This window comes from Embiotoca jacksoni, unplaced genomic scaffold, assembly GCF_022577435.1.
Source record: "Embiotoca jacksoni isolate LCO1_2020_lvr unplaced genomic scaffold, fEmbJac1.0.p SCAF_12, whole genome shotgun sequence".
In the NCBI taxonomy this organism is placed as follows: Eukaryota; Metazoa; Chordata; class Actinopteri; family Embiotocidae; genus Embiotoca; species Embiotoca jacksoni.
The window spans coordinates 14,034,867-14,055,842 of NW_027185252.1; the positions used below are offsets into that span (position 1 = coordinate 14,034,867).

The 20,976-nt window shown below is 38.9% G+C and overlaps 4 protein-coding genes across 5 annotated transcripts; 1 reads left to right on the plus strand and 3 right to left on the minus strand.

Moving 5' to 3' along the window:
• Positions 1 to 3,497: 3,497 nt before the first annotated feature.
• On the minus strand, positions 3,498 to 11,455 carry snx5 (sorting nexin 5). Its single transcript, XM_069144995.1, has 13 exons — positions 11,305 to 11,455; positions 9,494 to 9,598; positions 9,243 to 9,353; positions 8,877 to 8,998; positions 8,636 to 8,759; positions 8,187 to 8,282; positions 7,972 to 8,077; positions 7,785 to 7,860; positions 7,616 to 7,655; positions 7,435 to 7,521; positions 6,139 to 6,298; positions 5,936 to 6,021; positions 3,498 to 4,836 (listed from the first exon to the last, which is right to left on the minus strand). The coding sequence occupies exons 1-13, from the start codon at positions 11,335 to 11,337 to the stop codon at positions 4,786 to 4,788; spliced, it is 1,197 nt and encodes a 398-aa protein (XP_069001096.1). The 5' UTR covers positions 11,338 to 11,455; the 3' UTR covers positions 3,498 to 4,785.
• Positions 11,456 to 11,914: 459 nt separating this feature from the next.
• Positions 11,915 to 15,260, plus strand: mgme1 (mitochondrial genome maintenance exonuclease 1). Of its 2 annotated transcripts, XM_069144996.1 has the most exons (5): positions 11,915 to 12,576; positions 12,668 to 12,905; positions 12,989 to 13,121; positions 13,292 to 13,422; positions 14,220 to 15,260. In XM_069144996.1, the coding sequence occupies exons 1-5, from the start codon at positions 12,063 to 12,065 to the stop codon at positions 14,257 to 14,259; spliced, it is 1,056 nt and encodes a 351-aa protein (XP_069001097.1). In that variant the 5' UTR covers positions 11,915 to 12,062; the 3' UTR covers positions 14,260 to 15,260. The 2 variants fall into 2 exon arrangements, with proteins under 2 accessions (XP_069001097.1, XP_069001098.1); XM_069144997.1 differs by lacking the exon at positions 14,220 to 15,260 and having other exon boundaries at positions 13,292 to 13,672.
• Positions 14,503 to 16,929, minus strand: LOC138195515 (glycine N-acyltransferase-like protein 3). The gene is made up of 5 exons (XM_069144998.1): positions 16,263 to 16,929; positions 15,969 to 16,079; positions 15,776 to 15,884; positions 15,027 to 15,153; positions 14,503 to 14,902 (listed from the first exon to the last, which is right to left on the minus strand). Exons 1-5 carry the CDS (start codon positions 16,410 to 16,412, stop codon positions 14,503 to 14,505), a joined length of 897 nt encoding a protein of 298 aa, XP_069001099.1. The 5' UTR covers positions 16,413 to 16,929.
• Positions 16,930 to 17,057: 128 nt separating this feature from the next.
• Positions 17,058 to 20,939, minus strand: LOC138195518 (glycine N-acyltransferase-like protein 3). Its single transcript, XM_069145002.1, has 5 exons — positions 20,125 to 20,939; positions 19,943 to 20,050; positions 19,218 to 19,335; positions 18,537 to 18,669; positions 17,058 to 18,464 (listed from the first exon to the last, which is right to left on the minus strand). Exons 1-5 carry the CDS (start codon positions 20,197 to 20,199, stop codon positions 18,065 to 18,067), a joined length of 834 nt encoding a protein of 277 aa, XP_069001103.1. The 5' UTR covers positions 20,200 to 20,939; the 3' UTR covers positions 17,058 to 18,064.
• Positions 20,940 to 20,976: the final 37 nt, after the last annotated feature.

Consider the following 20,976-nt stretch of genomic DNA (forward strand, 5'->3'; position numbering starts at 1 on the left):
AACAACAACAACAACAAAAATGTTGCGCTGAAGTAAATCTTTACAAAGTACGTGGGTTTATTCGATTCATTTCTAAAAGATGGCTTTATGTAAGTTATTTCAAGGAACAGGAGTTTTGTTGTTTGCAAAAACTTTTGGTTTTTCCTTGATTTGCTTTGAGGTTTTAAAATCAGATTATTCTACATTTCCTAGATATATTATATACATTTTGTAGATATCATCCTGGTGTGTTCTAGCTCTTCTTTGAAGATGTATGTACAGATTTGTGGAGACTTAGAGAAATATGCAAAATTTTTTTTGTTTTTTTGTTATGATAGCACCCTTCTGTCAAATGAAAATGTTGACAATCATTTTATCCACATTTCCCCCAAAACCCAGTTTATAGCCCACATAATGAATGAACAACACTGGGCTGCATGGCTGGATTCCTTGCAGGGAGTAGGCCCTATTTCTCTTTTATTTATCTCTGATGCACAAATATGCTGTTCAGATCTCTAAATTTTCCCAAGTAATTTGTTAAAAGCGTGACCTCTATTTTTTTGCATTTACTCTTTTCTATTACAGTATCGTAACTTTATGTTAGGTATGTTAACAGACCAGGACATCAAGGTCTTTTTACAAACCAGTCCAGCTTTACAAGCAAGGCCACAGTCATCTCCGAGAAATGATCACAAGTAGCCACACCTGTTAAATGTCATCTACAAAGTATTGAATCAATGTTAGCAATAGTGACATTCAAGTTATGTCAGTCCCTTTTAAATGGCTTGTTTACCACACCACACCTCCCATTATTTTAATGCTTGAAATAAATCACATGAATGTGGTGCATTAACAAGATGCCAGAGTTATTTGCACGTGTGGAAAACAGCCTCTCCTCAAACAGCTAAATAAAACAGTTTGTTAAGTGGAGGCACCTGTTGCTCAAGTCAGCTCACAGATTGTCCACGTCAGCCTTCAACAAACTGCACGATAAAGAACCTCACGTGGACCTCACGATATTTAGTCAACTTAAAACAATAATAGTTCCAAAATAAAAGCGCACTTCTAGTTCTCTATCCCACAGTGTAATAAATGTGTTTGTCTGTTGTTCTGAGTCGAATCATTTCTTGTTTGTGAAAACTGGTTGCCCCCTGAAATGGAAGGGCCTCTAACTAAAAGCACACAACCCCTCTTCTTCCCGCTGTTTTGTAAAAAACTACAGCTAATGATCTTTATCATGAACCAGAGTCAATGATTTCGCCTTTGCTTTGCATTTCTGCTGAAACTGATGTGTGGCTCTTTCACTCCCTTTTCTCACATTGACTCCGCTTGCGGCCGTCAAAAGTTCAACATCGGCCAAAGCTCTCTCTCAGATTTAATTAATGTGATGACCAGCCTTTTACTTAAACTGCTGTGAAATATAAACAATGACAAAGTAATTCAGTTATGTGATGATATAAAATATTCAACTCATTCATCCATGCGTGCCAATTATTCAGAACTTGAAATGTCATTGTGTTAGTATTGCGTGCATGGGAGCAAATGACTGCCGGAGCAGGTCAGGGCACACTAACATACTGTACAAGGTTTGGCCACAACATACAACTTTATCCTTTAAGCCTCTTAGTTTGGTGATATTGACAGAATTGCATTATTGAAGCAACAAAATAAAGCCTTGTTCAGATTTTCTTTACATAAATACCATAACTGTGTGTATACTTTACTTGATGAGCAACAGGATGATACATCCTGTTCTGTGTCACTAAGGAAGCACAGATTATTCAGTTACGTCAGCAAGCTCTGCAGGTGCGCTCTCTTTTTTTTTTTTTTTTCTTAGTGACACCCTTCAGAGGACACAGTTTCTATTTGAGGAGGCTTTCATGCGTCTTGCCTCCAAGTCCTGCTCTAAGGTTTCTGCATCTAGACTTTTCAGTTGTAGAGCTGCGGGACATGAGGCAGAGGCTTTCACAAGCTCAGTCAGCATCAGATGATGTTTCAGCTCTCTTAACCATCAACCCAACCAATGACAGTCTCAAGAGCACTTGTATTTAATGACATGACAGCAGAAATGTGATGCTGCCTTTTTCTTCTCTTAGTTCTATCATTTTTGTTGTAGCTTGTTGTTATTCTCAAACATCATGGGCCTGATTGTGTAAGACCAAAAAAATTAAAAACATAATGACAAAGATGGTGTTGAATTAATTATTACTGGCAAATCACTGATACTGTGTCCAAAAGCCCTCAAAATGTGCAAAATCGTACTCCTTATCACACATTAAGAGGCTGTAATTCATCTAAGTGTGCCTAAAGGGAGATAAGGAAATTATTCAAATCAGCAAAATAAGTCTTTGAAGCAAACACTTGTTCCTTTACATCAGCTTATACAGCCAAATTTCACAGTGTGCTATTGCCTCACAAGTTTTGTTTCCGAGATTAGAGAAGACCTAAGGAAATTCGTTATTACAACACGACACAAAGGGAACATGAAAAGACTAAATTTAGGCATGATTCTTTTCTGCTTTATGGTGATATTCTCAGATCAGTAGGTGTAGTGTATTGAAATAAACTCTATGTAAGGACATGGCTAGTCTGTGGCTACTTAGAACAGACAGCCAAAGGTTTATATCCGGGCCTTATAGAGTCCTCGTCAGGTCCAAAAGGGAGGCTTTACTCTTTGGATCCTCGGTTACATTTAGATGCTGCTGTGCTTTGAAGTACTGTTTACTCTGACCACAGCTGGTAAACTACTGTTTGTACTGATAATTTGTTTGAATCTCATTGGTTGCTGTCTTGTCGTTTTATCCAATCAGTGAACAGACCAAACCCTACAGGTCACTGTGACAGGAATGACTGGGACGGTCAATATTGACAAATCCATCATGGAGAGGTTCAGTATAGACTTTGTCTACGTGCGTTATTGTTTTAACGCCACATCTCATTCAGACATAACCTTTCACAGATGTGTTTCAAGTGTCACGAAGCTCTGTTACCATTATTTTCCAATAACAAATTTGTAGCCTTACACTTTTCTTTCCATCACATTGTAAGTGTAAAACTAATTCCATAAATATGAATTTCTTTCTGTTAATTCCTCTCTTTATATAGATATCATATGCTTACTATACTGCAGAAAAAAAAACAAAAAAACAGCCCTTTTAGTGCCGCTCCTAAAGTAGGAAGAGCAATGCATTTTGGTGGTGGTAATTCCCATAAGCTCCCTGGCATTTCCTCAAAGCTTACCTAACACACCACACTGTCCCATTCCAGGATTCACAATGGCCAATGGATTTAACACAAACATACATACATACATCCGTGTTTAAATTCAAGGGCCCATTAGTGGAAACAGGATATAGAGAATAGATGGATACTGCCACCTAGTGGTGTGATGGGCGGGTCTTTAAAACGGATTTATTTCCAACAAAACCTGAAAGAGCTAATAAAATCCCTTCCACTAATTCCAGTCTGGTGTAAAAACAAACTGCAAGCTGTCTAACAAACACAGGATGGCAAAGATCAAACATGGGAAAGTATAGGATTTATTCAATGCCAATATTACAAATTTATAAAAGGCTATTGTTCTGTATGAAAAGCATCACGTAAAGGAATTCCAGCAGTTGGAATCCATTAGAAATACATTCAATTTCTTAAAAAACTATAATGCATTATAATACTCCACTCAGCCTGGTCGTGATTGTAAAGTATTTTTCATCGTCTTCGTGCATCTTTTTAAATGTTTGTTTGAAATAAATGTTTAAATCTGAATCTGGTAAATATATCAGGTCTGATGCACCACAAGGCTCCATCAGTAACTGAAGGGTATTAAGGGCAAAAATAAAGACACAATAATAATTACATATAGAAATAAGTGAATGGGCAGTGCTGGTAAAGAAGCAGCTATGGATCCAAAATGGTGTCTTTTTCAAAATCCTTTATGCTAATCTTAAAACAGCCGACTGTATATTTAGTTCCCTTTAATAATCTCCAGCTCAAATAGCCTATGATTCATCCATATTTACAAAACTAGTGTACTTCTTTGATAACTGTGGGATCTGAGGCCACTTCTTACTAAGAAGAATGTGGCGACCGATCCAACTGTCCAATTCCTGAGGTGAGGTTGAGCTATTTTTGAGCACTCTGAAGATGATCTGTCTCATCTTATAAGTCAGTTATGAGTTTCTTTACAAGATGGATGGTTTGGCTGCACACTAAATCCAAGAGCCCAGGAATGCAGAGCACGAGGATGTTTTTCCAGGCACTCGTTTTGCTTCTGTAAAAGTGTTTCATTAACAAACAACAAAAAAAAGCCCCAACAGATAAAACGCATAAATCAGAAAACTTGTTGGGGTTTTTGTTAAGCAAAAAAAAACATTATTCAAGCCTTTTATAAAGGTAATAAGTGTATAAGTCGGAGGTTAAGGACAAAATGGAGGCAGAAACATGATCAAAAAGGCCAGAATATACTGTGTGCATAATGTAGATAAAGAAGGAGAAATCAAGAAAAATCACATCTACTGGTGCTGCAAAAATATGGAAGACCTTAATGTTGGCAACCTAATTCTCCGGAGCCAGTCACATAAACACACAAAGGATGGACCACAGGAGGAGAGGGACTCTGTAAACATGAAGACATTGTGCTTACAAGATACTCAAGTCTTGTGCAGGGTTTTAAAGCGGCATTAGACCCAGGTGGGAGCAGAGATACTGTTGGACTCATGTCCTTGTGAGGCCCCCGGGAGATGCCAGATTTCCTTTTGCTATGACTGGTCACTTGGTGATGGTTGGACAGGAGCACTGGAAAACACATCAGTTGGTCTTGAGCAGCTCAATGCATCCCTGCAATAGAGTCACATTGTTCTGTGGAGACAAAAGGAACTGGTGTCATTATTTCTGTTTGAGGACATGACACCTTTCATTGTGCCTCAGTCTGATAGTAGTCATACTGTATATCACATGCTTGTAATGAGTAAGTGTTACTGTATCATCTTTAATTTCAATTTATGATGAGCCTGGATAATATTGTAATTATGTTTAATTACAATACATAATATAATTATTATAAAAATAGAAGGAGTGAAAAGGACCAATGCATTTATATTTATTGTTTGATTTGAAGGTAATTAATTATAGTACTTTTGAATTTTGACTCTTAGAGCATTCAAGTTTATTCATTCAGTAGTGCAAATGTTGGAATACATCTTTACTTAATGTCTAATTACATCCAATATTCATGATTTTAGTTATATCAAAGAACATGCTGCTAATCACTGACTAACTCTACAGACCAGCAACTAATAAGAGAAAGTGAACTCTTGTTCTTAGATGAGTGTCACGTACCAACGCTCACTATTCTGAGAGCATGAGTGCGTTCACAATGTCACGTACAGAAACATGCAGAACAGCACAAGTACCCGGATGATGTATTCAAAACGGTCCAAAGCAGTCGGTATTTTGGCTCCGTAGCAGAAAGGGAGGGGCCACTGATGTAATAAATGTTCAAACTGCAAGGAAGCAGTTGTTGCGGTGTGCTTACTCGTGTTTAATCTACACGTACTACACAATTCAGAGTACTAACGTGTAAAAGTGCTTTATGTTAGTGTACTAAGGGGAGTACGCCATTTGGAAGACAGCCTGTGACTGTTGCGTTAGCTCCGCCTACCCTCTCTCGGAACAACCACTGCTGGGTGACAGAAAACACATCACTAACTGATGCCGCTTGTAACTTTTCGTGGGAAGTTCATGATATCGTAAACACAAAAGTACATATTTAAGCGTTGATGATGTTGGCGGGTGCGAGATGAATTAATGACACTCTGGTCTGTTACGTAACTGATCTTCATAGGTCTGCAGACACAAAGAGTATATCTCTATAGAAATGTTGTCGTGTGTTTCACAAAGACCACAAAGCCATGATGATAAACACACTCGTGGCATTTGGCTATATTGTGCCGCTCACCTTGGCATGTTTTATCTCCAGCTCAGCCAACTCTATGAGGTTCTTCCTGAAGGCCACAACACGTCTGCCCTTGAAACTGGTGAGCTCTGCAAGGACGACATTGTGCAGTTGAAAAATCGGACTTGCTCGGTGGATACAATTTTACACACAAAGAGACAAAGGCACAGAATGAGCCTGCATCTGTTACGCATGAATGCACAAACCTTTCTTCCCAGACTGTGAGAGCTTGTCGAATTTCTGCAGGCAGTGCTTCTGGTGCTCCTCTGCCTGGGGAACGTCCTTGCTCTTCAGTCGAGCCTTATCCAAAGCCTTGTTAGAGTTCTCGTAGTCAGCTAACGCCCGGGCTCGCCTGTACAGAAGGTCCTAACAGACATGTTCCACATAGTTTTATAAGAGAAACAAAAGAACAAGCAGGAACTCTACACTCAGTTCTACAAAATGTCATTTGTTTGAAAAAGACATAAACAACATTGTCATAACGCTGCAATGAGACTACTGAGCTTCTCCATTTACTGCTACATTTCACAAAGAAACACACTCCTCAAACAAGCTTTTTTTTCCATCTCTTCAAATGCAATGCAGATTCTTTTCTCTTCAAATGTTGTCCCTAAATATTCATTCACTTATCAGGGTCAATGGGGGTTAATACTGAGCCCTCACCTGTGGTACACAGAAGAGTGTGTGTTATTTCATCAGTATTGATGTGACATCAAGAGTCTGAAACAGTGCAGGATGTGAACTGCATACATGGAAGGTGCGGTCAGACAGTTCAGAGACAGCTCTTGTTGCACGTGAACGGAGGGCAGTGCAGTACTGTGCGCAGAGCAGGGGGAAGCAATCATTTTCATGAGTAAGTATTCCAAGTCAAGTCACATGATCAACATCATCACGCTTCTTTATGACCTCCGTGCAATTTCACAGTAGACGTGAGCAGAGAGCGCACATCAAATTTGGTGTCAAACACGGGAAAACAGCAACAGAGACCCTTGAGATGCTTCAGAAAGCTTTCAGCAAGGAAGCATGGATCCAGGTGAGCTGTTTTGTGTGACATTCTTGTTTCAAGAGGGGCAGAACGTCGCTGTCCGAGACGGAAGAAGGCGCATCGGGTCTGGAGCGACCGGGTGGGTTTTCTGTGACATTCTCAGGTTCTGGCGCTGTGAATTCTTCCCCCGCGGTCGGACTGTCAACATTGAGGTCTACTGCGATGTTCTGTGGCTTCCGAGAGAAAACATTCGGTACAAACAACCTGAACTGTGGCGGGATGGCACTCGGGTTCTCCAACATGGCAATGTGCCCGCTGACGGTGTGGTGAAAACGGGAACATTTCTCTCCCGCAAAAAACCTTCAATCTGATGTGCGCTCTCTGCTCAAGTTTCAGGTTCATGGTGAAACGGACGCAACTTGGAATGCTTATTCACCAAAGTTATCGCTCCACTTTGCGCCTCATGGTTGTGAGTCTGTGCATCTTGTATGAGGGCAGATGAAAAACACCATCTCACCTTAGCAGCCTGGATGTCTCTCATGTAGTATCGTAGCAGCTCAGTGAGTTTCAGCTCCTGGTCAGATGCTACTCTTCCCTCCACTTTCTGCACAAACACGTATAAAGACACACAGAAACTTCTACAACAAAGTAGTATAAATATTGATTAGTGTCTCAGTTTGTTTGGAGGCTTGACTCACTCTGAGCTTCTCAAACAGGTCTGACAACTTCTCAATGTTCCTGAGGAAAAGAAAAAAAAGAAAAAAAATCGTAGATGTTAATTCAGTGATGCAAGTACCACAGAACTTATCATTTTCTGTACCGATCATGTGTTTGCATAAAAATCATAAAATTATTTTGTACACTTACTTCTTATTTGCTGTACTGTCATCAGCACAGAGACTGTTCAGAGTGGCAGAGATATGAATGTAATCATCTGCAATATCTGGAACAACAGAAGTTAACAATTAAACTTAAGCAAATTCCAAACATGAACTAATTTATTCCAAGAAAATCCAATTTAATATTGTCATGTAAAAAAAAAACCCTGTAATACTTTTGTGTGAACGGGTCATTTTCTCTGCTTTGGCAGTGGAGTCTTTTATTTTGCTGTAGTAGTCGAGCAGGAACGTCTTCTCCTGCTCAAAAAAGTCATCGACCTCCTGCGCAGGGAACAAAAACACAATAAAGGTGATTGGGGAAGTGGCTGTAGGCATGGTGTCTGTAATGCCATCATGCATATACTGCAGGCAGATCATGCAGAGTCCCCACCTTTATTCCTGAGATAAGGACCTCATCAGCTGACTTCACCATGTTTTTAAAGAATCCTCCAAACATCTCCTTGGCATTCTTTCTTCTCACAGTAAGCTGAAATCACAAAACATGTCGAGTGTGCATTAAATCTATGAGCTGAATAGGATTCACTCATAACAGTTTGTTGTCTAATATAGTAAGAACTAACTAGTGTTTTTGCATCACTATGTGTCACAGCAGCCGATGTTGTGTTATCAGACTTGGCTACAGAATATAAATCGTATTAACTCGTGGCCAAGCTCTGTTAGCAAACACTGCTGCCACTGACAAACAAAGACTACATAGATAAGCATAACTGCTGATCACAGCAGGATGTAAGCAATGTGTCACATGTCTCCAGTAAACTCTACTTCCTCTCTGTCCAACTGACAACTCGGGAAAGGAAGTCAGCATTATGAGGAACTCACATCCTGGTCATACTCTAAGAAAATCTGGAAGTTTCTGTCTTTGCTCAAAATGGGGTGAGAGGACAATCTCTGCAGGAAGACTTCGTGCACTTGAACAGTTTTCTTGAACACAGCCAGGTATTCACTAAAAAGTAAAAAAAAACAGAGATAAATATTTAACAAAGCTTCTGTTAAGGATCTAACACGACATGAAATGATACAATGCAACATATGGTGTTTTGTTTGTGTGTGTCCCACTCACGCCTCCAGCTCCTGCTTCATCTTAGTGTACTCCTCCTTAGTCATAGTGGCTTCACCTTCCCCCAATTTGTGCATCTTCTCTCTTGGGCTCTCAAAGTCAGGCTTTGGGGGCGCTGGAGGAATCTATTAATGATAACGCAGGCAATACATTAATTAAGATTCACGACAGGTTTATTGATCCTAATGTGAGATATATATTCAACTAGATTTATTTCCCAAAAATGTCAAATGGAGGACTGCTTTATTTTTCGGGAATTTACACATAGACAAAAATGTCTTTTCACTGAGTACATAAGCACTAAAGACAAACTGATATTACAGCCTCTGTCTATGTGTGTCAGTCGTGACTGCAAGTAGTGCAACTCACTATTAGGCCAGCATAGTCCTCCGTTTCAACGAGAGTGTCATGTAGCCAGATGAAGTCTTCATGCTGCCTGGGAACGGAGAACTCTGGCTTCTGGAAAGAGCTGAGCGTGGTCTGAGAAAAGAGTTCATTCAATAGCACTTTGTAAAACAATACACCCAACATATCAGCAAATATTAATATCATATTTTAAAGGTCAGGGTTCAGTTATTTGTAGGAATATGTTAATGTTGGTGTTACAAACAATATTTTACCTTTGTATGGACCGTAAACTTGACTTTGTCTCTTTCACACAGCGCATCAGGAATGTCAATGAGAAGAGAGGCATCATTGTTTAAGTCCACAGACACAGAGCGTAACTAAGGACAAAGAAAGCACCAGGGTTATCTAAAGGCAAAAAAATGTGCTGGTTTAATCATTCTTGACAATTCCCTGAAATGCCATTTGATTCCCCTCATTTCAGTTTGAATTGACAGGTGTCCAAATAGAATTACAACTCCAAAACTCCATTGGGCTGAAAATAGGCAACCTTTCGACTCACTTAGTTCTCATCAGGCTCCAATAAACAATCGGTAAATCAATATAGTATGGAGGGCTCTGCGTGTGTACCTTCACTGAATCACTTGTTTGTGCCTGACCTAAATAGAGTATGGGAACGTGCACACACAATCGCTCATCCATATTTGACAGATGTCTAAATTTCAGCCAGCGAAGCATCTTCAGAAATTCTCAGGTTATTTTTTTACCTTCACAATATGCAGACACTTCAGAGGAACGTCGTATTGGCAGCGACAGTGTTGAGAGCCAAAAGCCATCAGTGTTTATCATATTCAACACCAACAAAGCAGGTTGGGTTAAAAAAACAGTACACGTGTTTGACTGGTCTTAACCCGAACACAGAACAAAACACATTTCTAACATTCAGCCTTACAATTCAGAAGTGTGTAAAACTTTAGCACTTCCTTTCATGACTGAGTTGGTGTTCGGATAAAAAGCCAGGAGGCACATGCTCGAAGTCCTGCCCGGGTTTAAACGCTACAGAGACACACAATTTTAGTGTGTCTTCAAACTTGGTCTCTTTCAGCCCTGGAAACGAACTCAGAGCGATTAGTCAGCATTTTTGCACATATGTGAACACTTGAACTGAACTCAGACCTCTCTGAAGCGAACACCGCAGACTCCCTTTTCTGTTGATCTACTTTTAAGCCCACTTTAAAAAAGGACTTAGATTAGGTCCGTTTAAAGACGATCATGTGAAAACACCGTCAAGTCTGTCATCTTGTGACCTAAATAATAAACACAGTTGATGATTTACTGTCTCGCTGGTGATAAAAAAAAAACCACCAAATGTTACACCAAGTTTATGAGCTACACCAGTTTTAAACTGTTGCATTCATGAAGGTCGACAGCCTCCAGATTTGGTTGCAACCGGTGTAGTGACGTGTTAATGCAACTTGTGCACACTTTAAAAAAAAAACCGTAACGTTACTTTGTACTTTTTTTTAAAATTTCATGCAAAAAAAAAAAAAGACAGGAAGACTACGATAACTTCACGAAACAATTCAACAACATCCTCCGAGGATGACAATAAAATACCATCAACATCCGTCAGATATCTTCCAGCTCAATCAAAGGTCCACCGTGATGCAGAAGTGATACTTCCTCATTGCACACAGGTGTTACCCCGGAGTTTGTAACCTGCTGATATTTGAACACTTCTCATGGAGAACCAACAAATGTCGGTGAAACGTAACAAGGGCGACTTTATCTTGCAAAAAAAAAAAAAAAAAAATTATTATAATAATTAGCGTTAACCGTTACGTTTTTTTGTTTTTTTTATTACGATCACTAAATCAGGTGATTATTAGTAAACAAAAGTTTATTTTTAGATGCAGACGTGTTGTTTAAGTCTGTATTTCCTCAGTTTGATCGACTGGTTAGCTTTAGCCAGAGGCTAGCAGACTGAAAACAACTCAATAACTTAAAGCAGTTCACCAGGAGGGGGGGAGGGGGGGGGGAGGCTGACTTTTGGAGCAGTTTACACGCCAAGACCCATTTAACTCACCTTTTCTTTGTTGTTTTCGTCTAAGGATGTCATGGTGGGACTGAAATCGACGAAGTGGCAAGAACAGGCCAACCCAAATATCAAAACTACATGCAGGAAGCCGTCTCTGGTGGCTGGTTAGCTGCCTGACGAGCTGTCAAACGGTTTCTTCTTCGGCCCCATCCTGATGACGACAGATTTAGACCCCGCCTTAAGTCAATATGATTGGACAGTGTCGAGTTTACTAAAGTGGTGATTGGTTTGTGACCCGATCAGTCATGTTGTATTTCTTTACCAGGTGGTTTGATATAGTATCGACTTTATGATTACTTTTTTTTTATGAACCGTTATGTTGCACTTTGTTAAATAACGGACGGATGAGTTATAATGAGCGGGGGAAAAATAATAATAATAATAATAATAATAAAAAAAACTTGATTAAACTATTAAATTAACTCGGCGAGTTAATAACAACACGGATGCGTTTCAATGATACACTGCGCCTTATGGGAAACGTAGTTTATTTTATTTTCACGTGCTGTCATGAAGCCATTCTGGAAACTTCATTTCCCATCGACGGGGACATGTGCACCCAAAAAGGCGCGTCGTTCAGAAACAGGCGGTTGTTTGGGCGAGTAACACTGGAACAAGTTGGGGCAAGTGCCGGCATTAAAATGAAGATAAAAGTCTTATATGTGGTTTGAAAACGGTGGAGTTATATGTAGTTGGGGGTAAGATAATAGCTTCTAGTTTTCTATGTTTGTGTGAAAGTCGCCAGAATGCTCTTTTTGAAACGCGTTTTGTCCGTCGGAGGGACGATTGTTCCTCAAAGCACCTCCCTCTCTGTGAGCCACTTTTCTGCTGGTCATCGCTTAAAAGCCTCCAAACGAAGCAGCCCCTACAGCTCAGTGGACAGTGAGCGCTACTCTTCCCTCGTGAAGTCTGTCATGTCCTCCAGGGTCAGCTCCCAAACCCCCGGCACCATCCAGGCTGAAGACGACCAATTATATGGACCTGTTGTCAAAGCTCAAACTTCCACAAAAGCTGAAGTGAGGGCGCCTAAAATCCTCCATCCCTTCGTAAACTGTGAAGACACGCTGGAAACTGAAGAGCCGGAGTCAGGACCTCCAGCCCGGATTTTGTTAAACCGAGGACCAGGCAGGTCTTTCGTACCGAGTGTGACCCGCATCCTTCAGCAGACGCTTTCCCCAGAGCAGGTCTTCTACCTGGAGAGATGGAGGAGGAGGATGATCGCGCAGCTCGGAGAGGAAGGCTTCAAACAACACTGGCAGAGTAAGATGTGTGAAATGAATGTTACACATGTGTGTTATGCAGTGATTGATCCGTATCAGGGGTTAACAGTGGTTCACTTATTTGTGCTCAGATTTATTCAGACAAGGGAAGCTTTTCCATTCGGCTCTGGAGGACATCCTGACATCAGGTGCAACGTGGAAGAGCGAAGATCCTTCAGAGACACCTGAGCATCCACCTGAGGTGCAGGGATACTTGGAGAGCATCTCTCACGTACTGGAGGACGTCAGTGCCGTGAGAGCAATTGAAAGTACTGTGCAACACGAAACACTCGACTACCTTGGAGTTGTGGACTGTGTCGCTCGCTACAGGTAAAATTCCCGATTTGTCGACCAAGTTAAACCAGACTTGACTTTTCTCATAAACTCCGCTCACAGCCCACTTCTGTTTGCAGGGGTGTGCTATGTGTTATTGACTGGAAGACTTCAGAGAAACCAAAACCATTTCTAAGCAACACATACGACAACCCTGTTCAGGTGGCAGCCTACGCTGGGGCTTTGAACAGCGACATCAACTACAAATACCAGGTGAGCTATTTAGACACATGATGTTATGAGCTTGTAATTCTTTGCTTTTCATCCATATTCTGTCTCCCAGCCTGAAGCCAAGAGTCTTTTCTTTATTATTATTATTAATAATAATAATAATAATAATAATAATGTTTGTGTGTCGCACACTGGCTTACCCCCAATTGCAGGTTGAGAATGGACTCATTGTCGTGGCCTACAAGGACGGCTCACCAGCCCACGCTCACCAGCTCAGCTCGGCGCTGTTGTTGGACTACTGGAAAACATGGTTGCTACGACTTGAAGAATTCACAGAACAAAGGCAAAGCATTCAGTAATCTTCCCACACTAACTTCAGTTCCATTTTCACTTTGTTTTTGATAAATCCCATATTTTATTCAGAAATATAATAAACAACATGTTCCATGAGGTTGTTATTATCCTCATCTCACCAGTAGTATGTGCCTTTACAAACAAGTGAAACATTAAACATTATATAGTCATGAAGTGAATCAATACAAAATCAGACTGATGAATGAAGTAGCAGTCTGAAAACATCAGTGCTGCAACGATTAGTTGATTAAATATAAATATTTTCAGTTAATCATTTTGAGTCATTTTTAAAATGAAAAAATGCTCAAATTCTCTGATTTCAGCTTCTTAAATGTGAATATTTTCTGGTTTCTTCAGTCCTCCATGATAATAAACTGAATATCTTTTGGTGGTGGACTGTTGTTCGGGACATAATGAGACATTTAAAGCTGCACCCTCTCTTTTGGAGAAACACTGGTCGATATATTTCACTATTTTCTGACATTTTAAAGACTAAACAGCCAATTGGTTAGTCAAAAAAATACTTGATAATGAAACTAATCTTTTACTTGCAGCTCTAGAAAACATCAATTTGGGCAGTAGTTGTAATGGAGGTTTATTATGTACATTTTTACAGAACATATTATGACTTCTCAGTATTATGCTCTTCCATTACTTAAAATGCTACTAAAACTGTCATTTCATGTTATACCCTAGATTTAGGGCAGTCAGGATAATAAATGTGATGCATGGGGTAATATTTATGCTCATCATTCACATTAAGTTTTTTTTTTTCCCCCATTTCAGATCCAGTCATGCATCCAGTGCTTTGTCAGAAAGGAGATGAGTGGTTTGGAAAGATCTACAAGGCCATGTGCACAAAGCAGGTTATTTTAGTAAGCTGTGTCGTAGGAGGGCCAAAAAAACCCACGCTTTTTACCAATATTTCTGACTTGCAGTTTTACTCCACCTCCTACTTTCTGTGCTACAAAAACAAATTGGCAGCAAATTGACCGTCACTTGTTATTCTAGGAACCCCAGCAGTTCATTATAATACATTTCACTTACATATTGCCCTTCATTGAAATATTTAAAAATCATTAAATCCAAACCATGCTGACCTGTATGAGGGATCTTCAGTAAAGCCCAGGCTTTTAAAGAGCCTGTAAGAGACCATGTTCCCCTCCTCTATGAAGCAGTACACTGGGTAGCCCTGCGCACGCTGTCTCTTGGTCATGCTGCTGACCAGGACTTTGGCGTAGCCTTTCCCTCGATGCTCTGGCAGAGTGTACAACATTCCCATGGCGCACGACGCGTAGGTCAGGATCCAGGACACCGGCTTTCCTTCAGCGTCCAGCACGCAGCAGGAGGGGAAGTTTGAAATCATGTTGCGGATCATCCTGAGAGCGTCCTTGTTCTCCCCGAACTTCCACATTTGATTCACCAAGTCAATGTGTGATTCATCCAGAGAGCTTAGTGAGATCCCTGAGCTGATGTAGAACAGAGCAAAAGGATTTTCAGAGCAGAGGCCTGTTTTATAAATGAAATATTTAACCTATGTCAATGATCCATCTCGTGCTTTTATTAAGCTAACACTGTATTCATAGGTTATACCTGTCTATAGCGGGGAGCGAAATCATTTCCTCCAGTGTCATCATGTGACACACTGCCAGTTTGTTGCTGGTCACGTTTTCTTCTGCTGCCACTGCTTTCACTATCTCCATGTGGGGAAGACAAGTTCCTTGAACACAAGCAATCAAAAGCTCTAATGTATTAAACTTCTGTTGTATTTATTTATATTACTGAGAAAATGCTTTATTAAAACAATAATAAAGATCAGAGTCTCTCCTTCCGTCACAGGTGTAAAGTTCAACCATGCTTTTAAACCATGAATATGAAAATGTTGATGTATTTGGAAACTTAAGTTGCTCTGACCTTTTCTTTTGTTTGTTTCTTCGAGCACAGTGATGCATATTGTCACAACGGTACTGGTCTTTGACCTCTTAACTTTTTGTGATGTAAGAATACGACATAAAGTTATGTCATATCTTCCTATCACTAAATTGTATACCAAATTAATGGGAGGACTTTGAACACCATGAAAGACAATTAAGTTCAAAATGAAGCCAAATTCATACCTTAAAGTCAGAGGTTTAAAAAAACAGGTTTAGTAGGATATCAGGTCATAACTTACTCTATTTGTATGTCTTGTCATAGAGTGATAAAGCTATTCACTGGCAAATTTAAGAAATTAAGAAATACATTTCAATGACCATGAATAGGGACACAATGTGAGAATAATTAAAAGATTTCCACACAATTATTCAATGACAGTGTAAAGAACAAGTGCGTGTTGCTATTACCAAGACAAACGTATCTGGTCCAGTCAATGACAGAAGACTTTCTTATGATTTCCTCTAGAATAACTTCATCGTTTGCAAAAACCAGCGTGTCTTTGAACATATCACCTTTCTAGAAGAAAAATAAGACATAACTGTGTGCACAAATGCTTGGAAATTGTGTGTTTTGTTTGATATATAGTAGCCTCAGTAGTACCTCTTCATATCGAGGTTTGCAGACAATGACTCTGAAGTGTGGCCATCTGTCCACCAGAACCTCGTCAGGGTCTGATCTGACCCGGTTTCTGAGGACCAGATATCCGTAAACCTTCAAAAATAAAACAATATTCGCGTCCAAAGAATATGTTAGGTTATGAGTGAGGTAGCGTATCTTCAAAAGCGACGGCATTAGAATAAAATTATAATAGGCTAACACTGGTTATTATAAACATGTAATAGCCATGCAGAATTTACTCTTATTAAAAAGCAGGTCTCATTGTAGGCTACACACCTTCTGTGACCGAGGTAAATATCTTTTCAGTTCGGACTCAGCTATTTTCATCTGATCTTCCGTCAGCTCCATGGTGGGTTTTGGTAATATGTCTCCAGTCAAGAATATAAAGGAAACTATCGAAATGCAGCGTTCAGTTTGGGAAAGCATTAAAGTGTCTGAGTAAACTACAACAGGGCGATCTTATCCTTTTTTTTTTTTATTCTTGAACTTTGCTTTGGATTCGTACTTTCGACCCGTAAATTGTGATTAACTTTTACGAGAAACAATGACGTGTACAATACCACTTTAACTAACAGCTCACACACTTGTTGAGAAGTTATCTTTAGATTTATGACACGTTTCGTTTTCATGTTTGGAAGATAGGACAAAGTTATTTCAGAAAATACAGCTCTAACTGGATAGAAAACAGTGGTGGAAGAAGTATTCAGATCCTTAATACCCCAGTATCAAGACGGAAATGTAACAAATACTCCATTACAAGTAAAAGTGAGTTATTAGTATTATCAGCAAATGAGTACTGATGAGTATTAGCATCAAATCAAGTATTAAAATAAAAGTACTAGTTGGGTCCTTTTGGCTAATATATTATTATATGACATCGCTAGATTGTTAATACTGAAGCATCAGTGTGTAGGCAGCATGTTAGTGTTGTAGCTGCTGCAATCGGAGCTAGTTTAAACTGCTTTATACCCAGTTTTATGTCCAGGGATGGCAGATAAATCTGAGGGATTGTCAGATGACCACTGGGAGAGTTCTGATAGACAAACCTGATTTTGGACTTTTTCTCTTGATCTTTCTCTTTTCTTTAATCAGACTCTCAGAAATCTGAAATGTGATCCCAGACAGACAGGTTGGAAACCATCTCGTTTAATCTTTAGCAATGTGTTGTAATTCAAAAGCTTGTCATAGATTGTGTCAGATTTTAATCTGAAAAGTAACTAAAGCTGTCAAATAAATGTAGTGGAGTAGAAAGCATAATGTTTCCCTCTGAAACGTAGTAAAGTGGAATTATAATGTTGCATAAAACGACTACTATCTCCAAATCGTACTTAAGTACTTGAGTAAATGTACTCAGTTACTATCCACAACTGCTAAAGCCGGCTTTAGAGCCTGTCTCAGGATTGCAAAACCTTTCTTGTAGCCATGAAAACAGAAGTAAGGATATTTTTATGTGCTGTATTCGAAGCTGAACTGAAAGTTGAAGTTTTGACAGTAATTAAAAAAAAAAAAAGGACAAAAGACACACTATGAAACATCAGGAAAGCAAGATATGCATGAAATGTCTTTACTTTGGAGAATCAGCGGTAGTGTTATTTGTATTGTCGTGTATAAAAAGAGATCGCCTCTACAGTATGGAGGAAATACTTGTGTATGTATGTACATAATTTGAGAATTTTTCAGCACTGAGAGAAAGCAAAGTTGAATCAATACAGCTAAATTTAATTTGCATTGCCTCTCTAAATACCTTCGTGTTAACTCTTTATGAAAACTTGAAATCATTATTGTATTATATGTTTCAATCAATGCTTCTTTCACTTCAATTTTTACAGTCCAGCTTTGATGCAGTGGTTTGGGGACCTTATAAAATATACATTTTATAATAAACACCAATTAAAATACAGTATAGACCAAGAGTGATTAACATTTCTTTAAAATATCTCTGTTAATACTTTTGTTTGATTTGTGTTTCTTTACAGTTTAATCATATTTTCACACATTTAAAAAGTTTGTTTAAAGTTATGTTTTCCTGATCAAATGTCAGCGACAAGATTAAACAATTAAACTTTTATAAGTCAAAGTTAAAAGTTGAACTCCAACCAGGCAGCCCTGTAAGAGGTATCCTCAATGAAGCCCAGGTTTGTAAAGAGTTTGTGGGACACTGTGTTGTTCTCCTCTACAAAGCAGTACACTGGGTAGCCCTCAGCGTGGAGCTTCTTGGACAGGGAGCTGATCAACACTTTGGCATAGCCTTTCCCTCTGTGCTCAGGCAGCGTGTACAATATGCCCATGGCACAGTAGTCGTACAACAGAATCCAGGACACCGGCTGACCCTTGTTGTCCATGATACAGCAGGACGGGAAGTTACTGATCAGGTTTTTAATGTTTCTGTAACCCTGCTCGTTCCCTCCAAATTTCCAGGTTTTGTTCACCAAGTCAACATGAGAAAGGTTAAGAGATGAAATCCTCGACTCAAGCTCACTGTGGAGAAACAAATAGAAGTGACATATGTACAGATACATTTTAAAGTGCATTATAATGATCTGACTTTACCTGTCGATAACTGGCGTGAGCAGATTGTTGATGTCTGGCAAATACAGAAGATGCACCAAAACATAGCCTCTGTTGTTGACGTTTCGGTTGGAGGACACTTCTTTGAGCATAGGTACATGGGAAAAGTCAGATCCTGTAGGACAAAAAGTAATTCACATGTTCTGTTATTTTTCTTTACAAGCTGTTACACCAGGAGTGGAGTTAGCATTTACATCCTTTACTTTGTAAAAACTACCAAAACACAGTGGAAAAATAAAAGTAACAAATATAGAAAAAATTTCCCTGTGACTATTAAACTTTTATATTATGTTAGTGAATTGAATCTTAATTGTCCGAGTATGTTTACACGTACAAGGAATTTGACTCTGGGCATGATGTCGGTCCATGTAAGAGAGTATAGACATGTAAACAGATACATGCTGTGCATAGGTGAGTGAAGAAGGTCACACTGTTCCTGTAGATTTTAAACAAGTAGTGAAAAGATGTAAGTGTGCATGGAGTGCTGTTATAAATATTAGATGTCCAGAGAAGAAATTATAATACATATATAGCCAGTGATTATATACAAATGCATAATATTTCACTAGCTCATCATGCTATATAGTTTGCCTGCAAAACTTTATACGTAAAGTAGTAACAACAGCTGTCAAGTACATGTTTTCTGCAGTGCCCTGAACTCACCTCCAATTAGGAAATGAGGGCTCCAGTCAACTGCATCTTCTGTCAGCATTTTCCTTAACACCTTTACATCCGTGCTGTAGTATGATACCTTTTTCATGAACTCCAAAGCACGCTTGTTCTGTGAAGTCAACATAAAATTTTCGCAATCAGTAGGCCAGTGCGGGGAAGTAACCAAGAACTAAAAGTAGCCTACTTTACTGTACAATTTTTGTAAAGGAACTTGCATTTGAGTATTATCATTTGTTGATACTTTATACTTCCACTCCACGACATTTTAGAGGAAATATCCTACTTTTTGTTTCCACTACATTTATGACAGCTTTAGTTAGTTTTAAAATGAAGATTTTACTTAAATTCCTTGATGTCATTATTCAGTGATAATATTTAATACCTTAACTACATTTTACATACATATATACATATTACATCTTATACGTATTTGTAATTTTTTTCATATTGTGTGAACCTTTTGTTTTTCTATGCTGCTGTGACGACCGAATTTCCCCACTGTGGGATTAATAAAGTCTAAATCTAATCTCATATACTAAAGTAAGATTATTATTTTTTTTGCACGGCTTTCAATTGTAATGGGAGTATTTTTACATTGCTGTATTGTTATTTTTTTTACAAAAAAATAAACGCTAGTTCTTCAACCACTGCTTGTGCAAGTTCACAAATCACTGTATGGCAAAGCTGTCTAATTCTCCAGCGAGATATGAACTCACCGTGGCGTCAGGTCGGCAAACGATAACTTTAAAATCAGGCCAGGTATCAACGACTACCTCCAATGTGGTCGGTTTTTTCCTGTTAATACTATACAGGAAACCGTACACCTAAAATAAAACATGCAGTGGATTAGATGCATAAATACAGTCATGTATTTTACATATTTCTTGCGGCCGTCTACCTTAAAACTCTTCGGTAAGTATTTCAGCAGAACTCCTTCAGCGATCTGCAGCTCGTCTTTGTTCAGGACCTTCATGTTTGTTTCTTACCTCCTCCTGCAGTCTGTCCTCCCGTTCGTTTTAAACAGCTGTCATACTTTGACCAGCCTTTATAAACTATTCACAGTCGGTCAATGTAGTTTCGTGTATACTTCACACCGAGCTCGTCTACCAAAACAGCAGGCGACTTCCGGTCTAAATTTAAAAAAATAAAAGTTTTTCTTTTTTCCATCTGCAGTTGTTTAAGTAAACATTTACAGATTAAAATTCATTTTAATTTAAAAAAAGATGTACTAGTTATAATGAAGTTCTGTAGCATTTAAAGAATCGGCTTACAATTGTAAAAATACAATCCATAAACACGCCCATAATGTCTTTTAAGACTTCAGGGAAAGTAACACAAGTGTTCACAGTAATTTTCTGCTGCCTTCTATTTATTAAGCATTGAACTTGTATTCATTTTGCTGCAGGTGCTAGCTCATACTTTGTACTAATAATTGTGTTATACAGTGACAGCAAATAAATAATAAATAAGTAAGTAATACGTGAATTCATGATTTGAATGCTAAAAGGGGAAATTTAAATTTTTAAATCTATGGTAATACAAATTTATGCAACTGGACTCTTTCCCTCCTGTATTACACTTTTTTTTTTTTTTTTTTTTTTTTTTATAGAATGCATATCCTTATTGGATGATGCAAGTCAACAGGTATACGTTCTGGGTTTTGTACCCTCATGGTTGACTTATTGTAAGTCGCTTTGGATAAAAGCGTCAGCTAAATGTAACACATACAGAAACATCACTCAAAACCAAA

Coding starts and splice junctions, on each gene's coding strand:
- mgme1 (XM_069144996.1), top strand. CDS start 12,063: ATGCTCTTTTTGAAACGCGTTTTGTCCGTCGGAGGGACGATTGTTCCT. Junction 12,577..12,667: donor CTTCAAACAACACTGGCAGA/GTAAGATGTGTG, acceptor ATTTGTGCTCAG/ATTTATTCAGACAAGGGAAG. Junction 13,122..13,291: donor ACATCAACTACAAATACCAG/GTGAGCTATTTA, acceptor CCCCAATTGCAG/GTTGAGAATGGACTCATTGT.
- LOC138195515 (XM_069144998.1), bottom strand. CDS start 16,412: ATGCTTTCCCAAACTGAACGCTGCATTTCGATAGTTTCCTTTATATTC. Junction 16,080..16,262: donor ATTTACCTCGGTCACAGAAG/GTGTGTAGCCTA, acceptor TTATTTTTGAAG/GTTTACGGATATCTGGTCCT. Junction 15,154..15,775: donor GACCAGATACGTTTGTCTTG/GTAATAGCAACA, acceptor CTTGTGTTCAAG/GAACTTGTCTTCCCCACATG.
- snx5 (XM_069144995.1), bottom strand. CDS start 11,337: ATGACATCCTTAGACGAAAACAACAAAGAAAAG. Junction 8,999..9,242: donor AGGACTATGCTGGCCTAATA/GTGAGTTGCACT, acceptor TATCATTAATAG/ATTCCTCCAGCGCCCCCAAA. Junction 7,522..7,615: donor ACCTGTTTGAGAAGCTCAGA/GTGAGTCAAGCC, acceptor GTGTTTGTGCAG/AAAGTGGAGGGAAGAGTAGC.
- LOC138195518 (XM_069145002.1), bottom strand. CDS start 20,199: ATGAAGGTCCTGAACAAAGACGAGCTGCAGATCGCTGAAGGAGTTCTG. Junction 19,336..19,942: donor TTTGCCGACCTGACGCCACG/GTGAGTTCATAT, acceptor TTGACTTCACAG/AACAAGCGTGCTTTGGAGTT. Junction 18,670..19,217: donor CCCTCATTTCCTAATTGGAG/GTGAGTTCAGGG, acceptor TTTGTCCTACAG/GATCTGACTTTTCCCATGTA.